Source organism: Ctenopharyngodon idella, chromosome 12 (assembly GCF_019924925.1).
Source record: "Ctenopharyngodon idella isolate HZGC_01 chromosome 12, HZGC01, whole genome shotgun sequence".
Classification (NCBI taxonomy): Eukaryota; Metazoa; Chordata; class Actinopteri; order Cypriniformes; family Xenocyprididae; genus Ctenopharyngodon; species Ctenopharyngodon idella.
Genome location: NC_067231.1, coordinates 27717298 through 27741657, shown reverse-complemented (window position 1 = coordinate 27741657; position 24360 = coordinate 27717298). Strand labels below are relative to the sequence as shown.

Sequence of the window (24360 nt, the reverse complement as noted above, 5' to 3'; positions counted from 1 at the left end):
TCTTCATCTACCTCAAAAATCACTGCTGAAAGGTTACGGATTCACTACGTCCTCAGATATGCTTTGCTTTTATGCTAATCTACAGATGTGAGTTCATCTCTCATTTGTTGTTCATCTGAGAGTGTCATTGGACTGATAATGCTTCAGTACAGCCTACTGCAGCTTCAGTTTGATCTAAAATCTCTCTCATAGACTCAGTGAGTGTTTGACGCCCTGCATGTTTAAACCTGCCGGTCCTATGGGACACACTAGTGTACCATTCAAATGAGAAGCTTATTGAGGGCTGCATGAACAGACTGAAAACATTACAATTAATGCAAATAATGACGCACAGGATGTCAGTCATGTCTTATCAGAGCTTTTGGTGTGACTTGAGTCTGTTGTCAGAGTGAATTTGTGCATCAGTGAAACACACTTGGGTTTATGTGAAAAGGTAATTACTGGGATGACTGGTCTATTTGGAAAGCTGGCACACAGGTGCCCCATGTGTATAAAACCACCTGTTTTTCTCTTATGTTTTGGTCTCAATTTCTCACTTTTTACCTGGACTTGTAGTCTGAGCAAGTATTTTATAAGCTTCAAATGCTTTAAATTGTCATTGTATGCAGTACAATGAAATTTAGCATAACATCCCTCAGAAAGGCCAACTATAAAACACACTGCTACATAAAAAATAATAATAATTATTATTTATTTTTAATGAATTTAAATATAAATATTCCGAATATAAAGTCGTAATTGTGTGATAAAGTCAGAATCGCATGATATAAAGTTAGAATTGTGTGATAAAGTCGGAATTGTGTGATATAAAGTCAGAATTGTGTGATAAAGTCAGAATTGTGTGATATAAAGTCAGAATTGTGTGATAAAGTCAGAATTGCGTGATGTAAAGTCAGAATTGTGTGATATAAAGTCAGAATTGTGAGTTGCAAAAGTCAGAATTGCGAGATAAAAAGTCAGAATTGCGAGTTATAAAGTCAGAATTGCGAGTTATAAAGTCAGAATTGCGTGTTATAAAGTCAGAATTGCGTGATATAAAGTCAGAATTGCGAGTTATGAAGTCAGAATTGCATGATATAAAGTCGTAATTGTGAGTTATAAAGTCTGACTTTTTTTTTCTCAGAATTGCAAGTTTATATCACACAATTCTGACTTTATAACTCGCAATTCTGAGAAATAAAGTCAGAATTGTGAGACGCAAACTCGCAATTGCGAGAAAAAATTGTCCACCAAGCAACAATCACAAGGCTGATTACTTCACAAAATATAACATCATACTTTGTGAGGTTAGGGATTTTTGAAGTTGTAAAATCAATGCTAATTATGACATCTAGGTCTGTTAGTTAGTTAGTTAGTTTGGATGAAGTGAGGAGGACAGAAATCATAATGTGTGTATATGTTTGCAGTGTTTTCATCAATGCTGAAGTCATCTTACTTTACTCTATAACAGCAATATTAAGAGCAGCATCTGAAAGAAAATCCCTTAGACAGCTTGTCTGTCTGTCTGTGTCTCTGATGAAGCGCGGTGATGGTAATGAGCAGATAAAGTTGAGCTCACAGTCGGTGTGACTGATAACGGCTGATTACTCTCTGACACAGCGCAAGAGAGCGAGAAAACGCAGGAGGAGGAGAGGGAGGAGGGCTGGGAGGAACGACGCTAATGAAATGAAAAATTAGCCACACTCGTTATTTACGGCTGCTGTGTTTAATTGCAGTTTGAGCTCGAGATCATCACCAAGCTGGATCACGAGGTGGAAGGCGGCCGAGGAGACGAACAGTACAAAATCCTCTTCCAGAAGATGTGAGCACAGATCACACACACACACACACACACACACACACACACACACACACACACACACACACACACTGATAGTGATGTTAATATAATTGCTACATGAGGAAACAGAGCAAAAGAGGTTTGTGCCTTTAAAAACAACAACAAATCAAAACTGATCCTAATTAATTCACATGTATTTATTCTTATAAATGTTTAATTTTAAATATTTAAAAATTATTTGCACATAAAAAAAATTACTTGCATATAAATGTTACAAACTGACCATATTTGATTTATATTAAATATTTAAAAGGGTAAACTACAAAAATTTTTTATTTACTTTACAATAAACATTGATTGAAATCAAATTAAATATTAAAAAACTTATTTTATTTAAGCTAGATGACATTGATGTACTAAAATAACTACTACTAAATAAACTAAAACTAATACATAAAATTACTAAAACTTTAACAAAAATTAAAGTGAAAGAAAAGATAAAAACTAAATATAAATACTAAAATAACACTGACATTTAATATTAAATAATTAATTATAATTAATTAATTATATAAATAATTAATTTAATTTTAAATTTGGTTTTATTGAGCTTGGTTCATCTGTGGATGTTATATGCAAGAAATATGTTTATTTTCATAATCTTTCATCAAAATACTTACTCTTATTCTGAAATGAACTTTTCTTCTGATGTAATCAATGAAACATAGGCAAATATTACCCAATATTAATATACCTTGTCAAGTCCATACATCGATTTAAAACAGTGTGTTTTGCTCAGAAATATGGCATATTGTTGTAATTTTTGTTGACTTTAATGGGTTCAAATTAAATGAAATCAAATGACTTTCATGTTGAGTCTACATACATTGCAAATGCTGTTTGTAACATGGAGTTTTGAGACAAAGCGGTGTGACCTCCATCATTGATGTGTGTGTGTGACAGTCTGTTGGAGCACTGCAGGAAGCACAAGTATCTGGCTAAGACTGGTGAAACCTTCGTGACTCTGGTGGTCCGTCTGTTGGAGAGACTTCTGGACTACAGGACCATCATGCACGACGAGAACAAGGAGAACCGCATGAGCTGCACAGTTAACGTGTTGGTGAGGAGAACATTTAGTCTCTTAACAGCGCATCAATGCATCAAAACCTTGAGATTTTACAGTGCATCTTTATGGATATACATGCATCCTGACGGAGTGAGTGTGTAGGCGTCCTGATGAAATGGAGTAATTGCAGCAGCTCCTTTTGTAACTTTATAACTCTTTGACGAATCTTGTACATGCCCACAAGCGTTAATGTCACAGCTTTGTTCAAGCATAGCATCAGTGAAGAACTTGGATCTGACAGTATTAACTCTATTATGTATTTCAAAAACGTACTGAGACACAAGTGCACATTATATCTGAACATGCTGTTGGAGTCCTCATGTATTAAACATGACTCTTGTATCGTCTCGCCGGTCGGTGTGCAGAAATCAACAGCACAAGGACAGAAGATGTTACTGGGGTGATGATGGATTCTTCTAGAACCCATTATCTCTCCAGTACCGTCTCAGTCTGAGTTTGTGTTTTTGGTTAAACTGAGGTCAGCATGTGTATAGCATGAATAAGTGAAGAGAATGTGACCTTGTATGTGTGTGTTTCTGTTGCAGAATTTCTACAAGGAGATCGAGAGGGAAGAGATGTACATCAGGTGAGCGACTTTATCTTTTCTTTCTGCATGACTTTACCTGCCTCTGGTTAAATCTTTCTCTTTTTTTCTTAAAAAAGGCACAATAAATTGATCAAAAGTGACAGGACAGACATTTATAATGTTGCCAACGATTTCCATTTCAAATAATGCTGTTATATGCTCATTATCCAGAAAAAATGTGTCATGGTTTCCACAAAAAAATTAAGCAGCACAACTGTTTTCAACATTGATAATAATCATAATTGTTTCTTGAGCAGCAAATCAGCGTATTAGAATGAGGTCTCAAGGATCATGTGACACTGAAGACAGAGTAATGATGCAGAAAATTAAAATTAAATAAATGCAGCCTTGGTGAACATAAATGGCCAATTACTTCTTTTAAAAATGTAAAAAAACATAAAAAAAAACTTTTTAACAGTAGTGTGTGTGTGTGTGTGTGTAAAATATATATATATATATTACACAGCTTTGTGGAATACTTGATTCTGATTGGTCAATCATGCTATCCAGCAGTATGTTATTCCCCGATAACAATTGCTGAAAACAGATGACACAGGCTCATCCGGGTTACTGAAGTCAGCAGCGCTATTCACTTGCTAGGAACATTTTTTCTTCATCAAAGTCTTGCGTTTGATGAGCTTATAAAATATTAAAAGTCAGCCAAATCAGTATTGAGTGTACAGTTACTTATGTCATCCAGTATCATGGACTCGCTGTCTCTTGTTTCATACAAAAGCAGCTGCTGCCATTTTGTGACTATTGTTTTGTACACTGTTGGATTATAAGATGACAAACAGGTAGGATTTTAAAACAGTTCCATCTCAGATCAATATCTCTTAACCCCATTATTATTTATGTGGCGAAATGCCGTTTATCTTTAAGACTCTTTAGTATAGACAACAAAAGTTTCTCCAAGTATGTGAACATCGAGCTAATCTGAACTCTGTAGGTGCTCTGAGCTGCTGGCCTTTGTGAATGTGTTATTCGAGCTTTTTTTTTGTAATGGAGTTTGTGTTCAGATTGTTAATGTCATTCGTGTGTGTGTGTGTGTGTGTGTGTGTGTGTGTGTGTGTGTGTGTGTGTGTGTAGGTACCTGTACAAGCTCTGTGACCTGCATAAGGAGTGTGATAACTACACAGAAGCCGGATACACCCTACTGCTGCACGCTAAACTCCTCAAGGTAAATCCACACACATTTATCTGACTATATATATGCCTCTTACCTTTGAGGACGTCTCTAGATGTCTCCAGTAAACACACATTACATTGATTCCTACTTGCTGACACATGCCAGTAAATGAACGTTCAACGTACATGAGATAACAGTGTTTATACACTCATTCAGTTGCAGAATCTACAGTATCAAGTATAATTTAATTGGATATTTTGCTGTTGAAGACTACGACAGGAATAATTCATGCACATTTCCATTTCTTTGAGTGTTGAAGTTCTACAGAAGGATGTTTTTTCCCCTCGCCTGACATTTAGAAAGTCACCTCAAGTGCAGATTTGAGAACAAATCTCTGGTAGAAAGACACTCAAACTTTTTAAAGATGATTGCAGTGCTCGCAAAGCTTTAAGTATTAAAATTCATTAGTATTACGTATAAAACTTATGAAACTTAAAGTATTAAATTTAATACCAAAGTATTAAAACTTCTTTAATTCATCCAGAATCACTTAACATGCAGACACCCTTTTTGGTTTTTGTAAACTTTAAACTTAATTGATGTACTTAAAGTCATATTTGCATACGGAAATGTGTCCGTTTTTTCTTCTTCTTGAATTTATTTGCATACTGATTTTTTTTTTTACTGATCTTTTTTTATATTCGTTTATACATCGATATATCGATTCTTATGCATGTCATGACAAACTCAAAGCTCTGCGACATTTAATTTGCACATTTACACCATCTAAAACCTGATCTTACCTAAAACATTAACATTATGTGGCTGCCTTGCAAGCACTGCTTTGTCCTTCAGGAAATGCAAATTTGATCTTGGGAGTTAGTCTTGATAATTGACATTAACTGTTAGTTGAGCAAATGGATTAATATGTATATTGGCTTGCTGTTTAATCACATCTGGATTTGGGCTCAGTGTGTGTTCTGTAGTGAATGTGAGATTCGTTTAGGGCTTTATAGGAGTAATTTGATGAGGGAATCAGCTGGCACAGTCAGCGAGGGAACACCACGTTCCCTTAAACCCACGCAGCTTCTTTTCATAAATAGCTGCCACCATTCTGTTTGCTCCTGCATACAAGAGCAACACTCCCACATGCACACACTTACACATTATACATGCATTTACAAACACACACACACACACACACACACACACACACACACACACCTCAGAGTCCTGATCAGAGACAACGCCAAAACCTGAAACAGGTGTCTATGGTGATTTAAAATATTAAGTCGTCAAATGTTCTTTCAGACAAATAATGTGTTTACGTGTTTGTATATTGCTTTGTGTTATCTCAAGATAAAATAATAAACTATTAAATATATGTTGTACTATAAAAAAGCCTTCAGAAAGGTAAAAGTGTTACTCGTTTAGTTTACCATTGGAAGGCTTGTGCTCATGGCCGTGACGCTTCAAGCTGTTAATTAGAAAGAGAAAGCAGATGTTTACTATAAACATGGTAAAAGCGTTGACATTTAAATTTAAAGATGACAAACATAATAAAACTAGATTATTAAAACACTTGTTATAGAATAGTTTATTACTTTTAAGAGGAAAAATATGATAGGGACACAGTAAGAGTTTATTTTTCATTTATTAAGAGTTTAATACTTTTTATTCAACATTAAATTGATTAAAGGTGACAGTAAAGACATTTATAATGTTCCAAAAGATTTCTATTTCAAATAAATGCTGTTTTTTTTTTTTTTAAACTTTATTCAAAATGACCATGGTTTCCACAAAAACTGTAACGCACCAAATCAGCATATTGGAATGATTTCTGAAGGATCATGTGACTCTGAAGACTGGAGTAATGATGCTGAAAATTCACAGGAATAAATTACATTTAAATTATATTACAATAGAAGTTATTTTAAACTGGAATAATATTTCACAATTTAACTTTTTAACTGTTTTTATCAAATAAATGCAGCCTTGATGAGCAAAAGAGAGCATTATTTGTCTGAAATGTCTTTCAAAAACATAAAAAAAAAATCATACAGACCCCAAACTTTTTCAGTAGTGTGTGTGTGTGTGTGTATGTATGTATATATATATATATATATATATATATATATATATATATAGAATGACCATGAAAGTTTTACCCGCTGAGTGAATTACTCGCTCCACTTCCTGCTCTGTAATGTAGAAATGTTCCTAATGAGTTTATTGATGATGACAGTAACCGCAGTGAGACCTGTGCTGATGTCACAGTGTAAAAACGGCTGCTCCACACTAAGACAGTCAGCGTCTCACTAGGCTAGGGTGATCAACTGATCTACTAGTTGTCCTAAAACCTACTAGTCGATTAGTAAGGCCCCAGAAACAGACACGTGGCTTTTGCGCTGATGATGCAGTTTCCTGAGGTGTTTGACCCCCACTGTTGCACAGAGCTACATGAAATGTCAATTACATTTACACTACAGTGAATCAGTTCTGACAGAGCCCTCAGCACAGTACAGTAGCTCAACGTGACAGCCCATAACAGCGGCCCTCTGGAGAGTCAGCTGATCTACTCCAGCCTATCAGCGTGTGTGTGTGTGTGTGTGTGTGTGTGTGTGTGTGTGTGTGTGTGTGTGTGTGTGTGTGTGTGTGTGTGTGTGTGCCACAAAGGCGATGAACTAAGTGGTCAGCAAAAAAACCAAGAGTTCTTAATCTTCACAGTTTCTCCCCATAATCACTTGTTTACAGGATCAAGCAGCATCTGTAATGAATATTACAGTGTGGCCACATAAATCAGTGTTATCAGATGGGCTCTTCATGCCCGCACAGTAATACAGCCAAAACCTTTCACACTCTCAGCACAACAAAATTAATATCGCCAGCAGCTGTGATCTGAAAGCGACCACAATTCTGTGTGTGTGTGTCTGTGTGTGTGTCTGTGTCTGTGTGTGTGTGTGTGTGTGTGTGTGTGTGTGTGTGTGTGTGTGTGTGTGTGTGTGTGTGTGTGTGTGAGTATGTGTTTGTGCACCTGCATATTGCATATTTTCATTTATTGTTGTGAGGGGTAATAAATTTTTTTGTTTCTTTCATTTTGTTCTTTCCCTGTGGTCCACTTATAATGCTTATAATAAAGTTTTTTGCTCTAAAAAGGTCCAAATTCAGTTTTTGGTGGCCACTCTCTCTGATATGTTGAATCAAAGTCTATTTTTATGCTGCTTTGCTTTAATGATTTCCATAAAATGATCTGAAGTGTGTCACTCAAACTGTTCAGATCCAACTGAAATCATCAGGGATCTCATTTTGAAATAATAATATCCTTCTTCCTCCTTATTATCTCATCGTGGCTCGATGGGCCGAGTTTCTGAATGCAGAATAGCCGTCATTAACGTATACATGTGGGCGGTTGTGTTAATGAATTCACATACTGTAACTTGCATCAGACGTTTCTGCAGCTTCGTTTTCTTATGCGTGGGAAGTTTTAAGTTACATTGTGTTTTCATCATATAATGAACCTTCTTGTTTCAAAAGATAAAAGGGACATTTGATTATATGACCACTTTAAAGTTTTATGTAATGTATATATTCAGATTAGATCTAACGGTGAAGTTAAGGTCTAAGTTCAGGTCACTATAGCAGGTTAATGCAGTGTATTTGAAGAGTGTAATGATGATTTTTTTTTTTTTTTTTGTCAGTGGTCTGAAGATGCGTGTGCCGCCCACCTGACGCAGAGAGACGGATACCAGGCGACCACTCAGTGTCAACTCAAAGACCAGCTGTACCAGGAGATCATCAATTACTTCGACAAGGGCAAGGTAACCATCACTAACACTGTTTACTATCACACATGCATTAGTCATGTTGGCCAGTAACTAACTATTCGTAGTGTACAGTGTTTTCAGAATAGTGGAATTTCAACTTCAACCTTGCGATCTGCAGTTATCAAACGTGTTCTACTTTCATTTTAGCAAGTTGAATTGATCTGATGATTTATTTCTATAAATGTACTAAAATTCTGGTTCATTTGAATCATCACTGATTAAAGTTCCCAAAAGTTCCTGTGATTGTTCTTTTTTTCTTTTTGCAGTGGAATAATTTAATAATTTAATATCATTGTTGCATCAGTAGTTATATGAATTAGGATGTTTTTTTTTTTGTTTTGTTTTTTATTGCTTTTAGTTTGCATTAATACATAAATTTGATGCTGGCATCCTATTGTGATTATCACTGCTGTAAGTTATACATGTATATACATTTATTTATATGTATCTGTATGTATGTACATTTATTTATATAAATATCTATAATGCTAAAAAAAAAATCTATAATGCTAAAAAAAAAAGTCAATGATAATCACAATTAGGATGAGAACAACAAATGTAAATATTTAAAACTATTTTGTGCGTAATTAGATACACACACACACACACACACACACACATATATATATATATATATATATATATATATATATACACACACACACACACACACACACATTTTTATATATATAAAAACTTGCGTATATCTAATTATGCAAAAATAATTGTAAATATTTAAATTTGATGCTGCCATCCATGTATACATACACACATATATATATATATATATATATATATAATACACACATTTCTTTCTTATACATTTCTTATACTTTTTCTTTCTTGCTGTCTTTCATCTTGTCCATTTGTGTCTCTGTGCATGTATCACACCATGTGATTACGTGTCTGAAACAGCATGCGTGAACCTCTGCATGCCTTTAAACACGTCCTGCAGCTGCAGTCTGCAGCGGTCAGTGTAACGGACAGGTGACCCATGGAGAGAGAGATTATTGGCTGTTCTGCTATGGCTACATCTCCATTAGTCTGACAGGCTGGACAGAGGAGCTGAGGGGATTTGAGGGTTATAAGGGGCCACGCAGAGTTCTGCGCCCAGCGTAGAGGTCTCTCAGTGGGGGGACTCTTAGCGAATTTGCTGCCCTGGACTGGACCCTATTACTGGGCTCAGCGGCTCAAAATCATGACCGAGTGTGTCAAACAGAGAGAACACAAGAGAATTGAACAGGAAAGTGTGTGTGTGTTTGAAGGAGAGTGGCAGTCAGTCAGTCCTGGAAAGCGAGCTGAGGAGCAGCTCTGGGCCGTAGTTCTTCTGTTCGACACATTTTATGGGAATTACTCCAGCTTTTCAGAGTCTATTTTAAACACGGCTCAGACTGCTGGGACATACTCACATGTCACGGCTGAACGTCTCCTGAGAGCCAAGACAGGAAGACATAGTCACATAAACTCTTCCTACTCTTTCCCTGTATATTCCCTTAAAGGAGCAGTTCATCCAGAAATGAACTGTTTCTGATGATCTCCCCCTACACCGAAGCCCACTTTTGCAAAATTTTCACAAATGAAGTTTGTTCTTCCTGAGCCTTTTTTCTGGAAAAAAGACATTTACATGGACCACAGCTACTTGAATATTCCTCTATAATGTACATGTGCATATGATACAGGCATGTTCTTCTCATGCCATTCTTTTCTGGAAAACACTATAGATGCTGAATCTGAAATCCTGCATAATGATTTGCAAAATATATTTTTTACTCTGTAAAAGTAGTATTTAATGTTGTTTCTTGAATATCATGACCACATTTTTGTTAAAGGATTAGTTCACTTAATTTACTCGCCCCCATGTCATCCAAGATGTTTATGTCTTTCTTTCTTCAGTCAAAAAGAAATTAAGGTTTTTGAGGGAAAACATTCCAGGATTTTTCTCCATATAGTGGACTTCACTGGGGTTCAATGGGTTGAAGGTCCAAATGTCAGTTTCAGTGCAGCTTCAAAGAGCTCTACATGATCACAGACGAGGAATAAGAGTCTTATCTAGCGAAATGATCTGCCATTTTCTAAAAAAAATAAAAATGTATATACTTTTTAACCACAAATGTTCGTCTTGCACTGCTCTGAGATGCGCATAATCACATTGGAAAGGTCACGTGTGACGTAGGCGGAAGTACCGAGCAAGTGTTTACAAAGCAAACGTGCAAAAACTAAGTCAAATGCCCTTTACAAAAAAAGGTAAAACAACGATGTCGGACGATTTTGAATTTGGAGGAGAAAATGAGATGGAGTTTTTCGCCCTACCGTGGTACTTCCGCCTACGTCACACGTGACCTTTCCAACGTGGTTACGCAATGCGTGGCGCATTGCAGAGCTAGTGCAAGACGAGCATTTGTGGCTAAAAAGTATATACAATTTTATTTTATTTTTTAGAAAATGACAGATTGTTTCGCTAGATAAGACCCTTATTCCTCGTCTGGGATCGTGTAGAGCTCTTTGAAGCTGCACTGAAACTGACATTTGGACCTTCAACCTGTTGTACCGTTGAAGTCCACTATATAGAGAAAAGTCCTGGAATGTTTTCCTCAAAAACCTTAATTTCTTTTCAACTGAAGAAAGACATAAACATCTTGGATGGCATGGGGGTGAGTAAATTATCAGGAAACTTTAATTCTGAAGAGAACTAATCCTTCAATATCAGACTATTTTGTGCTTGTGAATGCAGTCAGTGCTGTCATTGATGCAAAAATGACATTGGTTCCCGTGTGTAGTAACCAAATTTGATGCACTTTTGAATTCTGGATGCAAACATGGACTAGACTAAAGGTTTTTTGCAAGAATAGAATATAATGAATGCATAAATGAATGTAAAATTTGAGTTTCTTCCTCACATAAAGATAAGTCTAAAGACTGGGTGATATTCCAAGACTCATTTATAGTTTTATAGTGTTACTTGGTGTTTTTGACAGCCTTTTGTATGGAAAAAAGATGCTTCAAAATGTTTTCCTTGGGTATTCAACATATGGTTTGGGACATCATGAGGATGTGTAAATAATGACAGTTTTCATTTTGAGGTGAGCTATTCCTTTAGTGCACTACGCAGTCTCGACAGGAAAAAGATTGAGGAAAGTAATTTTCATGCTGAACATGTGGTCTGATATTACAATGCAAGTTTCTTTTTACGCCTCTTTTTTTTTGCATTCTACTTGCTTTATTCTTCCTTCGGTCTGAATATGTAATCCAATGTCTCCTACAGACTGCAGATACCACTGCTGGCAGCTTTCTCAATAATAATGCACTGCTGATATTGATATATAATCATAGCCTCACTCTCTCTCTGTGCCGCCAGGATGCACTCAAAGTTTCATTTGAAGAATTAGTTATATATCAAACCCTGTGCACCAGAAGTGTAATGCTAGCTGGAGGTTTTATTTACACTTGGCATTTGAAGTTACAAGTCTGATATGAGAGAATGTCAAAGTCGAAGAATATCAATGTTCCTGTTCCGATGAGGTCACGGATATAAACTCATTTAGGACCACCTGCTTCACCCATAGGAGTAACATCAATAATGCATAACCAGATGTTCATTTACCTCGAAAAGCAGTCCCACCATATATATATATATATATATATATATATATATATATATATATATATATATATATATATATATATATTACAGTATGTATATTACACAATCATGATGCAGCTGGGTAATTTTTGCATCTGCTTCGATCTCAAAAAGCACATTGTTCACAGATGGTTAGAAGGATATTATGTCGCTATGTTTTGACATAATGTTGACGTTTGATGTGAGTTTTTTGGTGCTTTGTGTTCAGATGTGGGAGGAGGCCATTATCCTGGGGAAGGAGTTAGCCGAACAGTACGAGAACGAGATGTTTGACTTTGAGCAGCTGAGCGCCTTACTGGTACGTACAAACTTTCACTGTCAAGATTTTACAATGAAACAAACAATTAATGAGCCATTCAGACTGATCAAGTTCACCTAAGTAGCTAAATTGGCCTAATATAAATGGACTATGGTGTTTTAATGGGTTTCTGCATTTTGTTCATTAGTGCAGTTTTGACTAATTGGCAACAAATGACAAATTGATCCATTCAGACGCAAAAAACGATTGTGGTGTGATTTTATTTAAAATCAAATGTTGGCACACTTTGCACAGTCCTGACCGAAAGTTTGTGACCAAGCTTTATTGCAACCCTTCCCATATTGATCTCAACCTGTTTTTATTTTTAATTCTTTTTTTAACATTTTTATTATGCAATTGCACACAATATCAGATTTATTATCATTTAAAGAGTGTTTGTGAATGATGTTCAGTACTGATGATGTGATTGTATCTGTCTCTCTCAGAGGAAGCAGGCTCAGTTTTATGAGAGCATTGTGAAAGTGATCAGACCAAAGCCGGACTACTTCGCTGTAGGTTATTACGGGCTGGGCTTCCCCTCTTTCCTCCGGGTGAGAATTTCTCTTATATATTTCTCTGAATCTTTTCATATTTCACCATCACCATGGAGATGTCAGTTTCTTTGTGTAAATGCATTGCATTGTGAATTTGTCTGTTATATTTTCAAAGGCCTGGAAATCAATTACTGGTGTCTTTGTGTGGCCTCTCCAAACTCATCAACAGCTGTCTTCTGTAGTGCAGAAACCATTTACACCGACATCAAATACAGGCATTTTATCTTCCAGGGGTTGATTTGTATTAAAAACTAACACATTTCTTTTTCCTTTTGATATACAAAGGTTAAAATATAAAATATTAAAGTATAAGGACTTTTTTTTCCTTTTCAAAACTATGATAATCCTAAACTAAAAAAAAAAGATATAGAAAATAACCAAAAACCATATTAATACATATTAAATAGCTATTAAATTCATGAATTTCAAAATCAATTATATTATTCAATTAAATTATTTAATTGTAGATTTATTTATTTATTTATTTATTTATTTATTCCCAAATGTATTTCAGTTCCACTTTGCTGCTCAAATCTATGGAAGCCTGTTTCCACCACAGAATAAAAAATAAAAATGGTAATTTTTCTCTCACAATTCTGACTTTTTTCCTTGCAATTTCAAGTTTACATTTCACAATTCTGACTTTTTTTCTCAGAATTGTGAGATATAAAGTCTCAATTCTGAGAGAAAAAGTCAAAATTGCGTCATATAAACTCGAAATTGCAAGAAAAAGTCAGCAATTGTGTGATTTATATTTCACAGTTCCCCCCTCCAAAAAAGGTAAAAATGGCGAGATATTGTATAAACTCGCAATTTTGTCTTTTTCTTGCAATTGTTTATATCTCAAAAATTCAGAATCGCAAGATGTGAACTCACAATTGCTAGATAAAAAGTCTGAATTTTGAGATAATGTTGCAATTACCTTTTTTTAATTCTGTGGCGGAAACAAGCTTCTATACAAATCTGATGTTTCTAAGGTTTTTTGACTTTTTAAACATGGCATTGACAGACTCATCTAAATTGTCCCGTACATGGAGAGCTCCCTAACTAGAGATCGACCGATATGGGTTTTTCTATAACCGATGCCGATGCCGATGTTTAGAGGTCAGGGTCAGCCGATGGCCGATATGTGCTGCCGATTTTTAGGGCCGATATCTTGAAGTTTTCCCCTTCATTTGCATGCTAAAATGTCACACTAATAATAAGTGGATGCACAACATTTTTAAACTTAACATCATTTATTGAACACTGACTTGATTTACATAAAAGTTTTAGAGCAAACGCGGATATCTGCCGATATATTAAAAAAAGACAAATATCGGCCCGATATATCGGTCGACCTCTATCCCTAACCCTGGCACGTGCATCAGAAGTAAACCAAAACAATGATATGGTGATGCAAATGCAATGCTAGAAAAGGTCAGACAGTGAAAAAGCATAAAAATAATACTGTTGTGTGGAGTGTGTGGGGTTTTTTTTCTACATATTTCCAGTCATTCATGATGAAACAGAATCATTCACCTTCCATAGATCATGTGTCTGTTTAAGCCTGTGGTTGTGGCACCGAATCGCTTCACATATATTTGTAATTCTTTTAATACTCTTCCAGGCGCCTGCAGTCATGCGTCTCCCACCAGACATCCTGGGAACAAAAAATAAATCGGCCATCAAAAGGCCAGTCGCCTCCTGCTAGTGTTGACATGTTGCTCCGTGGAGAGAAGCTTTGCCTTTTGAAATAGAAAACGTCTTGCAATCTCCTCTCCCTCCTTAAAGTGGCACTTTTGTATGCGTGCAGAGTCGTGCGAGATCTGCCGGTTTATTCCACCGTGCTTGGAATCACCGGCGGTGTGAAAACACCCGTCGAGAGCACCGTGCAATTTGTCACCTTATCGCTCAAAGCAGATTTGAAAACGGCCCTGGGCATATTTCACTTCCAGTTCGCATTTCACTAATTGAGCAGCTGAAATATGTTCATGCAGGCAGGGTGTGTGTGTGTGTGTTTGCATCTCTCAGGCTGTTTTCAGATAGGATACTAGCACTCTGCATTGTGCTATTGCGAAATATTAAATGTGAGCATGCATTGTTCAAAAGTAAACACTTTAATTCCATGCATATTGGTAATTTAGTATCCCGTTCTGAGCTTTCCTCACTCTCCCTCTCCCTGTCATGTTTCTCTGCATGTGTGTAGGTGTTTGTGTCCACACAGTGGTCTTTCTGTAGTAGTTCACACAGACGCTGTGAGTGGAAACATATTGACAGTGTTGTATGTGGGCGCAGATGATTGACGGTGTCTTTATGGGAGTGTGCAATAATTGAGCATTTCCAGACTGCCAAACGCCTCTGAATTACAGCTACGTTGGCTATTTTGAGATTTGACGTTACAACTCTTGAGTAATACAGAATGAGCTTCTCTGAATGGTGAGATTGTGTGTTTAGTGTTGTTTTACTGTGTTTTTGTAAAATCCCTGTATTTATGTATGGTGATTGAATGTTCTAGATCAGCTGGTTTTCCATTAGGGCTCTACATTGGACATCCCAACACGCTTCCAAAAGTAGTAAATTACACTGCCTTGAAATGAAACATATTACTCTATTAATATTTATGAATATTGTCATTAAGTGCAATATAATTAATAGGCTAAATCAAACTTTTTTCTTATTTTCTTTTATTTTGTATATTAAAGGGTTAGTTAACCCAAAATGAAAATAATGTCATTTATTACTCACACTCATGTCGTTTTACACCCGTAAGACCTTCATTCATCTTCAGAACACAAATTAAGATATTTTTGATGAAATCCGATGGCTCAGTGAGGCCTCCATTGACAGCAATGTTACTGTACATTTGCATCTGTTTAATTTGACTTCCAAGATGCAGATTAAAACACTATAGTGTTTAATTGGATGCTATGGAAGCTTGTTTCTGCCTTGAAATAAAAGATTAAAAGGTAATTTGCAAGAAAAAAAATGTCAGAATTGTGAGAATCGCAATTACCTTATTTTTTTTTTTTTTACCTTATTGTTTTTACTATTTGAACTATGCTCGATTATATGGATGCCTTTTTTTTTTTTTTTTTGCATTTAGCATTTCATTGAATAAAATGTCCAGATGTCCTTCTGATGATGCTGTAGTTCTGTCATCAGTTTGCTTTAACGCGTTATAAAATCTTCCATCGTTTCGTATGTTAAAGTCTTCTAGACATACTTCACTGAAGTGCTGCTAATGATAGACACTCCAGATGCGTCATCCTGTTCTTCCATGTAAATACTGCTGTTGTAAATCATATCTCAGTGTGTTAGTGCTCATCTCTGGCTTGTCAATTTGATGTTTGTTGTATTTCTGTGTATTTATTCAGTCTGATGTGTTAATTGTACTTTTTTAGAAAATGTGATGCTTTGAAATTCATACCATGCTAATAATAATCATAGTCGTCAAAATAAATCAGAAAAGGGATGTTTCATCTCAAGATGAAAATGTCTATTGATGGTGTTTTACAGAATAAGATGTTCATCTATCGAGGGAAGGAGTATGAGCGGTGGGAGGATTTCGTAGCGAGACTGCTGACTCAGTTCCCCAACGCTGAGAAGATGAAGACCACCACCCCTCCCAGCGAGGACATCAGGAGCTCCTCTGGGCAGTGTATCCTTGACTGTCACTCACAGCACATGACAGCATAAAAACATTCCTTTTGTTTTACATCAAATCTCCAAATTGTCCATTGTTATTGTTTCTTAGTTTGATTCCAACAGACATTCAATGTTTCACAGTGAAGCCCATCCTTGAACTACCACCCAAGTTTCAGAACAAACCTGTTTCAGAGCAGATTGTGAGGTGAGACACTATCTGTCTGTCTGTCTGTCTGTAAGTGTGTATCTATATGTCTGTCTGTAACACTGTTCTGTCTGTCTACATATTCTACGTATTCAGATTTAATCTGACTGTCTATATCGTTTTGTCTATCTGTCTGTCTATCTATTTGTCTTTTACTGTTCTATCTGTCTATCTATATTCTCCTGTCTATCTTTCATTCTGTCTGTCTATATGTCTGTCTGTCTGTAACACTGTTCTATGTCTGTCTGCATGTTCAGATTTAATCTGTCTGTATTGTTTTGTTTATCTGTCTGTCTGTCTATCTATATATCTGTTTGTTTGTTTGTTTGTTTGTCTGTCTGTATTTTTACAGTAGATGTAATTTGTCTGTCTGTCAAACATTTTTTTCTTTGTCACATTATTTTTCAACTGTCTGCCTGACTACTGACCTGTATGTGTGTGTTTGTGTGTGTGTAGACGGGTCAGTAAACCGGCAGGCAGATCTCTGGGGTTTGTGTGTTTCAGAGCGACTCACCCAGCTGATTAAAATGGAAATGTGCAGTGAGCAAACAGTGTTTGACCTTACTACACTCCTCTGTGCTTTAATAAATCTCACACACACACACACACACACACACCTGCAGCGGAAGCATAATTCTGTTTCAGGCTAAATTCAGTGCCACGGGGTAAACAGCAGCGTTATCGCTGATCTTTGATAAAGCGTCGGAGGCAGCTTACCGCAGCCAATCAGAGCCGCCAGTGAGCATGAAAAGTAATTAAAACTCACTATTTACCCACAATTTTGAGTAAATAAGCATCAGAGCCAAAGGTCACATGACAGGATGTGATTTCTATGAGCTTACTGGAGTGTGAACGCGTAGAGGGGCTTAAGGGGGGATGACTTCAGTGATTGAGCGCTGACCTGATCTCATGTGTCGCAGTTGACGTTTATTTTTCTGTTTCTCCTCTTCCAGCCATGTCTCTGCTCTCATGCCCCGGGCTGGATCTCTCCCCTGCAGCTAATACATTTGTAAATATTGTAATTGGCTATCTGTGTCCTTTTAAATCCAATTTGAATCTTTTCATAGCCCAGTCCAGGAGCAGGACTCTAGGCATGTTAGCACCACCATGCTAATTTAAGGTATCTGACTGCAACTGGAAGATTCAGATTTGGACAATCTGTCATATTTCAGCGTGTTTGTGAACTGGGAAAGGTCCTTTATTTTTCAGTTTTGGTTACCATTTTCCCTTAGTATTGAGAAGTTCGGATCATTTTACTGACTCGGATCTTCGAATCTCGTTCATCAAAATGAATGAATCTTCTTTTTTGAGTCATTTCGTTCATTTCAGCAGAATATAATAAAAATGTTACATGGTAATAGTTAAATTCCCCAACACATCCACTTATGCAAAGTTGATCATATTTTGAATAAGAAAAAACTATAATACAACCAAGGCCAAATTATGACAAACAGAAACGATTAATTCATTGTTCCAGGCTATGCAGTCTGTTAGATTAGCTCACATTCCTATCTGTCATTCGTTCTTTTGTCACGTCATATCTCCATAAGCTGAAGCTATGCAGTCTGTACTGGAAACAGAATCGATTAGTTCACATCTCGAGTCTTTGGGTTTGAGTCGATCGTTCTTTTGTCACGTGACCGCTTCCTGGCTCATTATCTTACAACAAACAACATTACATTAGTATTAAAACTGTATGTTGTTATTATACGTAGGTAACTTTGCTTTATCAAAGTGATTTTTCAGAGAAATTAGCGAATCCCTCAATGAGACAACACAATGTTCCCGAGTCATATTAAAGATTCGTTCAAATTGAGTGAATTGTTCCTGAACGACACATCGCTATTTGGCTTCCATTACATTGATGATAACACACTAAGAAATTTCTCACAATATCCTTTTATGTTCCAAAGAACATTTTTCATTCTTGGGTGTGAACTATTACTTTAATGATCCGTTCTTTGATTCATTCAGTGACTCTTTCTGTAGGTGGTGAACAGTAAATGACTTTGAGTACTGTTGTTATGCAGTATGCTTTCAGAAATCAGAAATAGCATGTAGGCTGTTCTGTTGCATCATTTTCTCAGCACCACTGAAATTAATCATATTACCCTTTAATATAATTTAAATGTCGGGAAATCTACTGAGAGACTCAAAAATAGTGTTTTTAAGCTTTTTCTCCACAAATGACAAGGCAGATCTATTTTCCTTTTCTCTGATTTGTCAGCTGCTGAGCTTCATTTTTTAGACAACAGTAATAGCCAAGATGAATTAATTGAGTTTCACTTCCACTGCTGGGAAAGCTACTTATCCGTTTTGTTCAATGTGCACAAAAGCAATGCATTTCCAACAGGCTACTCATAACTGATGTCATGTTAATTGTGTATGGTCATCAGTCATTTACGCTCGTTCATCTCTTGTTCAGGCTCAAAACACCATTTCATTCACTGTCAGGTGTATTTGTTCAGTAAGTTTGTCTCATCAGTAATATTCTCTTTCACAGGCAGCTCTATAATGCTGTTTATTCCTTTTACAGTCAATCTTTAAATGCAGAAAATCGCCACCAGAGCTGTCACACGCTTTATAAAGGATGAACTTACAGGCCCTGACAGAATCAGAGGACTTTTGCATTGTTGCCTTTTCAAGGCTGATTTTTTTTGGGGGTGGGAAATCTGCCTAATTCTGTGTAATGCATGTGGATGTGGTAACATTTGTTAAACTGAGCTAAGGCTTCTACACTTTGTAATCAAATTAGCCCAGGGTATTTGGTCAGTACAGAGGGGAGATGTGTAGAACTTGTGAATGATGACCATGCTGATGAGTCAGTCATGGAAGTAAACAAGAAAGATTCACGCAGGTAAAAGATTCATTCAAAAACATGACTAGTGTTTATATTTCCTCTTTTCAACAGTGTCCTTGATGGTGCAAGTTGTCAATGAGACCCTCTTACAAGCACGCACAGGCATCTCCAGCCTCTTGATCCAATGCAACCCTCTCAAAAACACCAGACGCTCTGAGAATGATTCATTGACCTTGGTTCTCATTTTACCTTTCAGCTTTTACACCGTGAATGAAGTCCAAAAGTTCCAGTATTCACGGCCGGTCCGGAAAGGAGAGAAAGATCCAGACAATGAGTTTGCAGTGAGTTTCCTTTTGTTTTTCTATGCCTGAAACATTTCTCCTTTTGTTATTTCACTTAGCGCTTGTGTAAAGTGCTCTGTAGTTCCTCATTTAGAAGAACTCAGAACTCAGTTTTTCTAATGGCCAGTTCTCTAAAAACCTTTTTAAGATGGCTCACGCTGAGATATTACAGCGAGATGTCAAACCTGAGAACACTGCACCATTATACTAAAACATAAAGTCTGGCCCACCTCCACCCCACTTACATCTGCTATTGGTAAACATCCATTAAAATCCAGTAAATGGAGGCTTAAATTGAAGAAAAAAAACGCATCTTTAAGCATACAGGAATGAATTGCGGCCACTCTTTACCTGAAATGTGGCCTTTTGCTAAAAGCTTTCATTCTGTTAAATGTTCACTTAATGTTTTTTTCTCCCCATTCTTCTAAAAGAACATGTGGATTGAAAGGACGACTTACGTAACCGCATATAAGCTGCCTGGCATCCTGCGCTGGTTTGAAGTCGTGTCTGCCTCTCCGGTGAGTATGACAGGTTTAGCTTCCACAGTGTTTCATAATATCACCGCCGCTTGGTTTTTGATGGTTTGAAAGAAAATGAGCGCCATTGCCTGTCTCACTTCACCTTGAATGAACTCTGATACAGTAGATTTGACCTGTCTCACTCTCTTGCATAACATGTACCTGTACAATCTAACCTAAAGTAGACCTTACCTGTCTTACTCTCTCCATACTCGAGTATAAAAGACCTAACATGTCTTATGTTTTATGAATCTGAGCCTCATCAGTCTACAATCTAATAAAGTAGACCTGTCTCTCTTTCTCTTCCCATCATACTATTCTGTATATGTCGTCCTCAATCCGCCCAGGGCTGGGGGACTCGCTGCATGCAAATATTTTGCAGTATTGTGCAGGAGAGCAGCTCTGGCATCATGTGATACCCAGATTGGATGCCCTGGTGTTTATCCATTCTAATTTGCACGGTTTCTTTTTTAGCTCTCCTTCTCACCTTCTCACCATCTCACCGCACACTCAGATGCGATTGTTTTTTCTGACGGTTCACGTGTGCTTTCGTTCTCATTAGCCTCCCTGGCACGAGTTTCCCAAGATAGACACATCAGAGCGTCTGTCTCTCACAGATTGATTTCAGATCGTGTCACAGATGCATTATGGGTGATGGATCTGGAGCCAGAAATTCCTTCATCGCTGAAGAGAACGTGTTAACCCATTCGTTAGTACATCAATAAACAGTTGAGGCATAATTTGACTTGAAAATCTGCTTGTGTTGTTTCGTTGCTCATTAGTGGAGTTTGTTTGTTGGATTTCGACTTTGGTTGTTGTGTAACAATAACGTGTTAGACAGCTGGTTAAAGTAAGAGTCATCGTTTGCCATTCTGCCTAATGAATATTTTCTGCTTGGCATTTGTGTAAATTCGTTCTGTCTGTTGAGTGTCATTTTTAGTTGAAGCAATTCTTCGTAAATCATCTTTTTTTGTTGAATATTCTCTGAAAATTATATTTTTTGCTTCTGTCTGCAGGAGGAAATCAGTCCCCTTGAGAACGCTATGGAAACCATGCAACTGACCAATGAGAAAATCAGCAACATGGTCCAGCGCCACCTTAACGACCCCAGCCTTCCCATCAACCCCCTCTCTATGCTCCTCAACGGCATCGTGGACCCAGCTGTCATGGGCGGCTTTGCTAATTATGAGAAGGTATGAGATTATTCTGGTAATTATTGCCAAATTGTGTGACGGCACGAAGATTAAACACAGCAGAACTTGATTGTGAAAACTTTTTTTTAACCATTTCTTATTATACACTGCCATTCAAATGTTTGGGATCAGTATGATCAGTAATATTGTGAAATATTATCTACAATTTAAAGTAGCCGTTTTACTATTGTAGTATGTTTTAAAATGTTATTTATTTTTGTGATGCAAAGCTGAATTTTCACATGATCCTTCAGAAATCATTCTAATATGCTGATTTGCTGCTCAAGAGACATTTCTAATTACAACTATTAATGTTGAAAACAGTTGTGCTGCTTCATATTTTTGTGGAAACCATGATACAGTATTTTTTTTTTATTTCAGAAATCTTTTGTGACATTATAAATGTCTTCATTTTGAACAGAACTGATATTTTCAGCAGTAGTGAATATTTAGAGGGTTTTAGGTGCTTTTTTTTTTTAACTTATAGTTGTTGCTTTATCATCTATAGGCATTTTTCACTGAGAAATACATCCAGGAACATCCAAATGACCAGGAGAAGATTGAACGGCTGAAGGATTTGATTGCCTGGCAGGTAATGATACTGTATATAATCTGCACATGTCTTAACAGCAGGTCTGGGTGATATATTGAATATTCATGAGGTATTTGCCATGAGTTTGCTGGTGATATAAAATTAAGCACTTTTTTTAATGCATTTTTTATTTGACCATTAAGTTTTCTGACAGCTTCCTTGTCGCGTGACCAACAAGTATTGCGTTTTAATGCCGTGTCTGATTTAAAGTTCAATCATAACATGCTGTTACCATTGGTAAATTTGATGTATTTCCATAAATCAATTCAAGCTATCCTTTTCAAAGAATGCTGTATAGTTTTTTTTTCATAACTATAACTTTTTTTCTCAAGTTTTCATAACCAGCATGCACAATGTGAGATCACAGTTCTTCAGAAGATCTTAAAGCATCTGTCATGCAGTATAAATATCCAGCGTGAGATTTTATTTAAAGGAAAGTCTCCTGGGGATATACCGACGCACATCCACATGTTGGGTGAAGCAGCACGTGTCTGGTGTTGCAAACTGACTTTATCATCGGATCTAAAGTCTTTTATCTGTCTTTACTCAGTCTAAACAGTGATGATGGTTACAGGGCAGAGCAACATGTCAAATCCTCTTGCTGTCTGCCCATGAGATTGTGAATGTGTGAGATAGAGATCTACTGAAGATGATCTTAACGCTAATGAAGTTCAATTTGTAGCTTTTTAATGGGGAATGAATCCCAATGCCCATGATTTTTATCTCTCCAAAACAACATCTGTCATGCCTAAAGAATAATTGATGTGTGCATTATTTTTCTAACAATTAAACAGCCCAAAGTCCATTATTCTATTTGTTTAACACACCTCAAGACATTGTGCAGATGTTTTATTTCTAGACATTTCTCAGGTTTTGTCCTTAAAATGCTCTTGTGTATAGGACTAATTTCTTGCGTATCTCATCCCACGCCTCCGTTACTAATTCCATAATGTCATTTTAGAGCTAGTAACAGAGGATTAAACCATTGATAGCAGACTAATGGAGGGAGATTTATAGACTTCATTGTGTATAAAATATCTCGATACCTAGAAATGTCATGTAGATGGGGACTATTTTATTGATAAAGTCATGTATGTTTCTGTCTGTGTCTGTACTGTATGTGTGTGCGTTTGTATGGGAGAGAGAGCGGCAGTGAGCGTGCTTTTCATTGATAATGAAACAATTTTGTGGGGAAAACATGGAAGTAGTTTGCATTTTTATCATATTGTTTGTTATGTCTATTTGCTTGGTCAGTGTCTTTGTGGTTTTTGGTTCTTTTGCTGTTGTAGGCTATAAGGACCTTTGACTCGTTTGGCGAAGTGATATGGAACTGTAATGCAGTCAATACAGTTCCTGCCTGGAACTACTTTAGCTGTGCATTTACTGGAAAATAATTCCTCACCTTAAAACGTTTGTCAACCAATCAGAATCAAGCTTCCAACAGCCCTGTAGCATAAAGCGCAATGCTGGAGTGTCTTTTTGTCAACTTTTTTTAGAGAATTAAACAGATTTTCACATAATATTCTCTTCTTCACGTCATTTTCATATTTTATTGTATTAATCGAGTTATTTTGACCTTTTGTGTATTCATTTTAGAGGGTTTAGAGGGCGGGAAATGCATTGGTCAAAACGTGTGGGAGCACAGATTTTACCAGAGAGCAGTTTTATGCATCTTCTGTTTGACTTTGACTTGTTTGACTGTCCCACGTGTGATGAATAGTCATCAGTCTGACCAGCTGTCCCAGCGTTCAGGCTGTTTGTCTGATCCAGGCGCGTGTCGTATATAGTTACTCTCAGTACATAAACGCTTCTGTTGCATAATGGTTATTGAAGGACTCGTTTGCTTTAGGGACGTGGACAGAAATGTAACGACACAGAGGCTGGTTTGTAGATGTATTTTCAGCTAGATGAAAAGAAAGATGCCCGTTGATGACAGACATCTGAAGAGCTTTTCTGTGAGCAGAACAGATGTTAGGTATTGATATAACTCTACAGATAGTTTGTACCAGTATGTCCATGGGATGGAAAACAAACCTGTCAAACTCTATACTTTCAACACATCTGCTAATGTATGTGTGTGTGTTTGCTGGATAAACATGATTCTGTAGCTTCCTGTATGTTGGTAATGTGAGATTCATTAACACCTT

At 36.7% G+C, this 24360-nt stretch overlaps 1 protein-coding gene across 4 annotated transcripts in view; it reads left to right on the top strand.

Annotated features, from left to right (window-relative positions):
* dock1 (dedicator of cytokinesis 1) overlaps positions 1-24360 on the top strand; it is a 245850-nt gene that overhangs the window by 196997 nt on the left and 24493 nt on the right. For all 4 annotated transcript variants that reach the window (XM_051913758.1, XM_051913756.1, XM_051913757.1 and 1 more), the window contains exons 34-46: positions 1716-1801; positions 2744-2900; positions 3452-3492; positions 4582-4672; positions 8320-8439; positions 12294-12383; positions 12830-12934; positions 16436-16577; positions 16688-16769; positions 19826-19910; positions 20342-20428; positions 21445-21621; positions 22130-22213. In XM_051913758.1, coding sequence (XP_051769718.1) covers positions 1716-1801; positions 2744-2900; positions 3452-3492; positions 4582-4672; positions 8320-8439; positions 12294-12383; positions 12830-12934; positions 16436-16577; positions 16688-16769; positions 19826-19910; positions 20342-20428; positions 21445-21621; positions 22130-22213 — 1347 coding nt within the window. The remainder of the gene's footprint in view (positions 1-1715; positions 1802-2743; positions 2901-3451; positions 3493-4581; positions 4673-8319; positions 8440-12293; positions 12384-12829; positions 12935-16435; positions 16578-16687; positions 16770-19825; positions 19911-20341; positions 20429-21444; positions 21622-22129; positions 22214-24360) is intronic.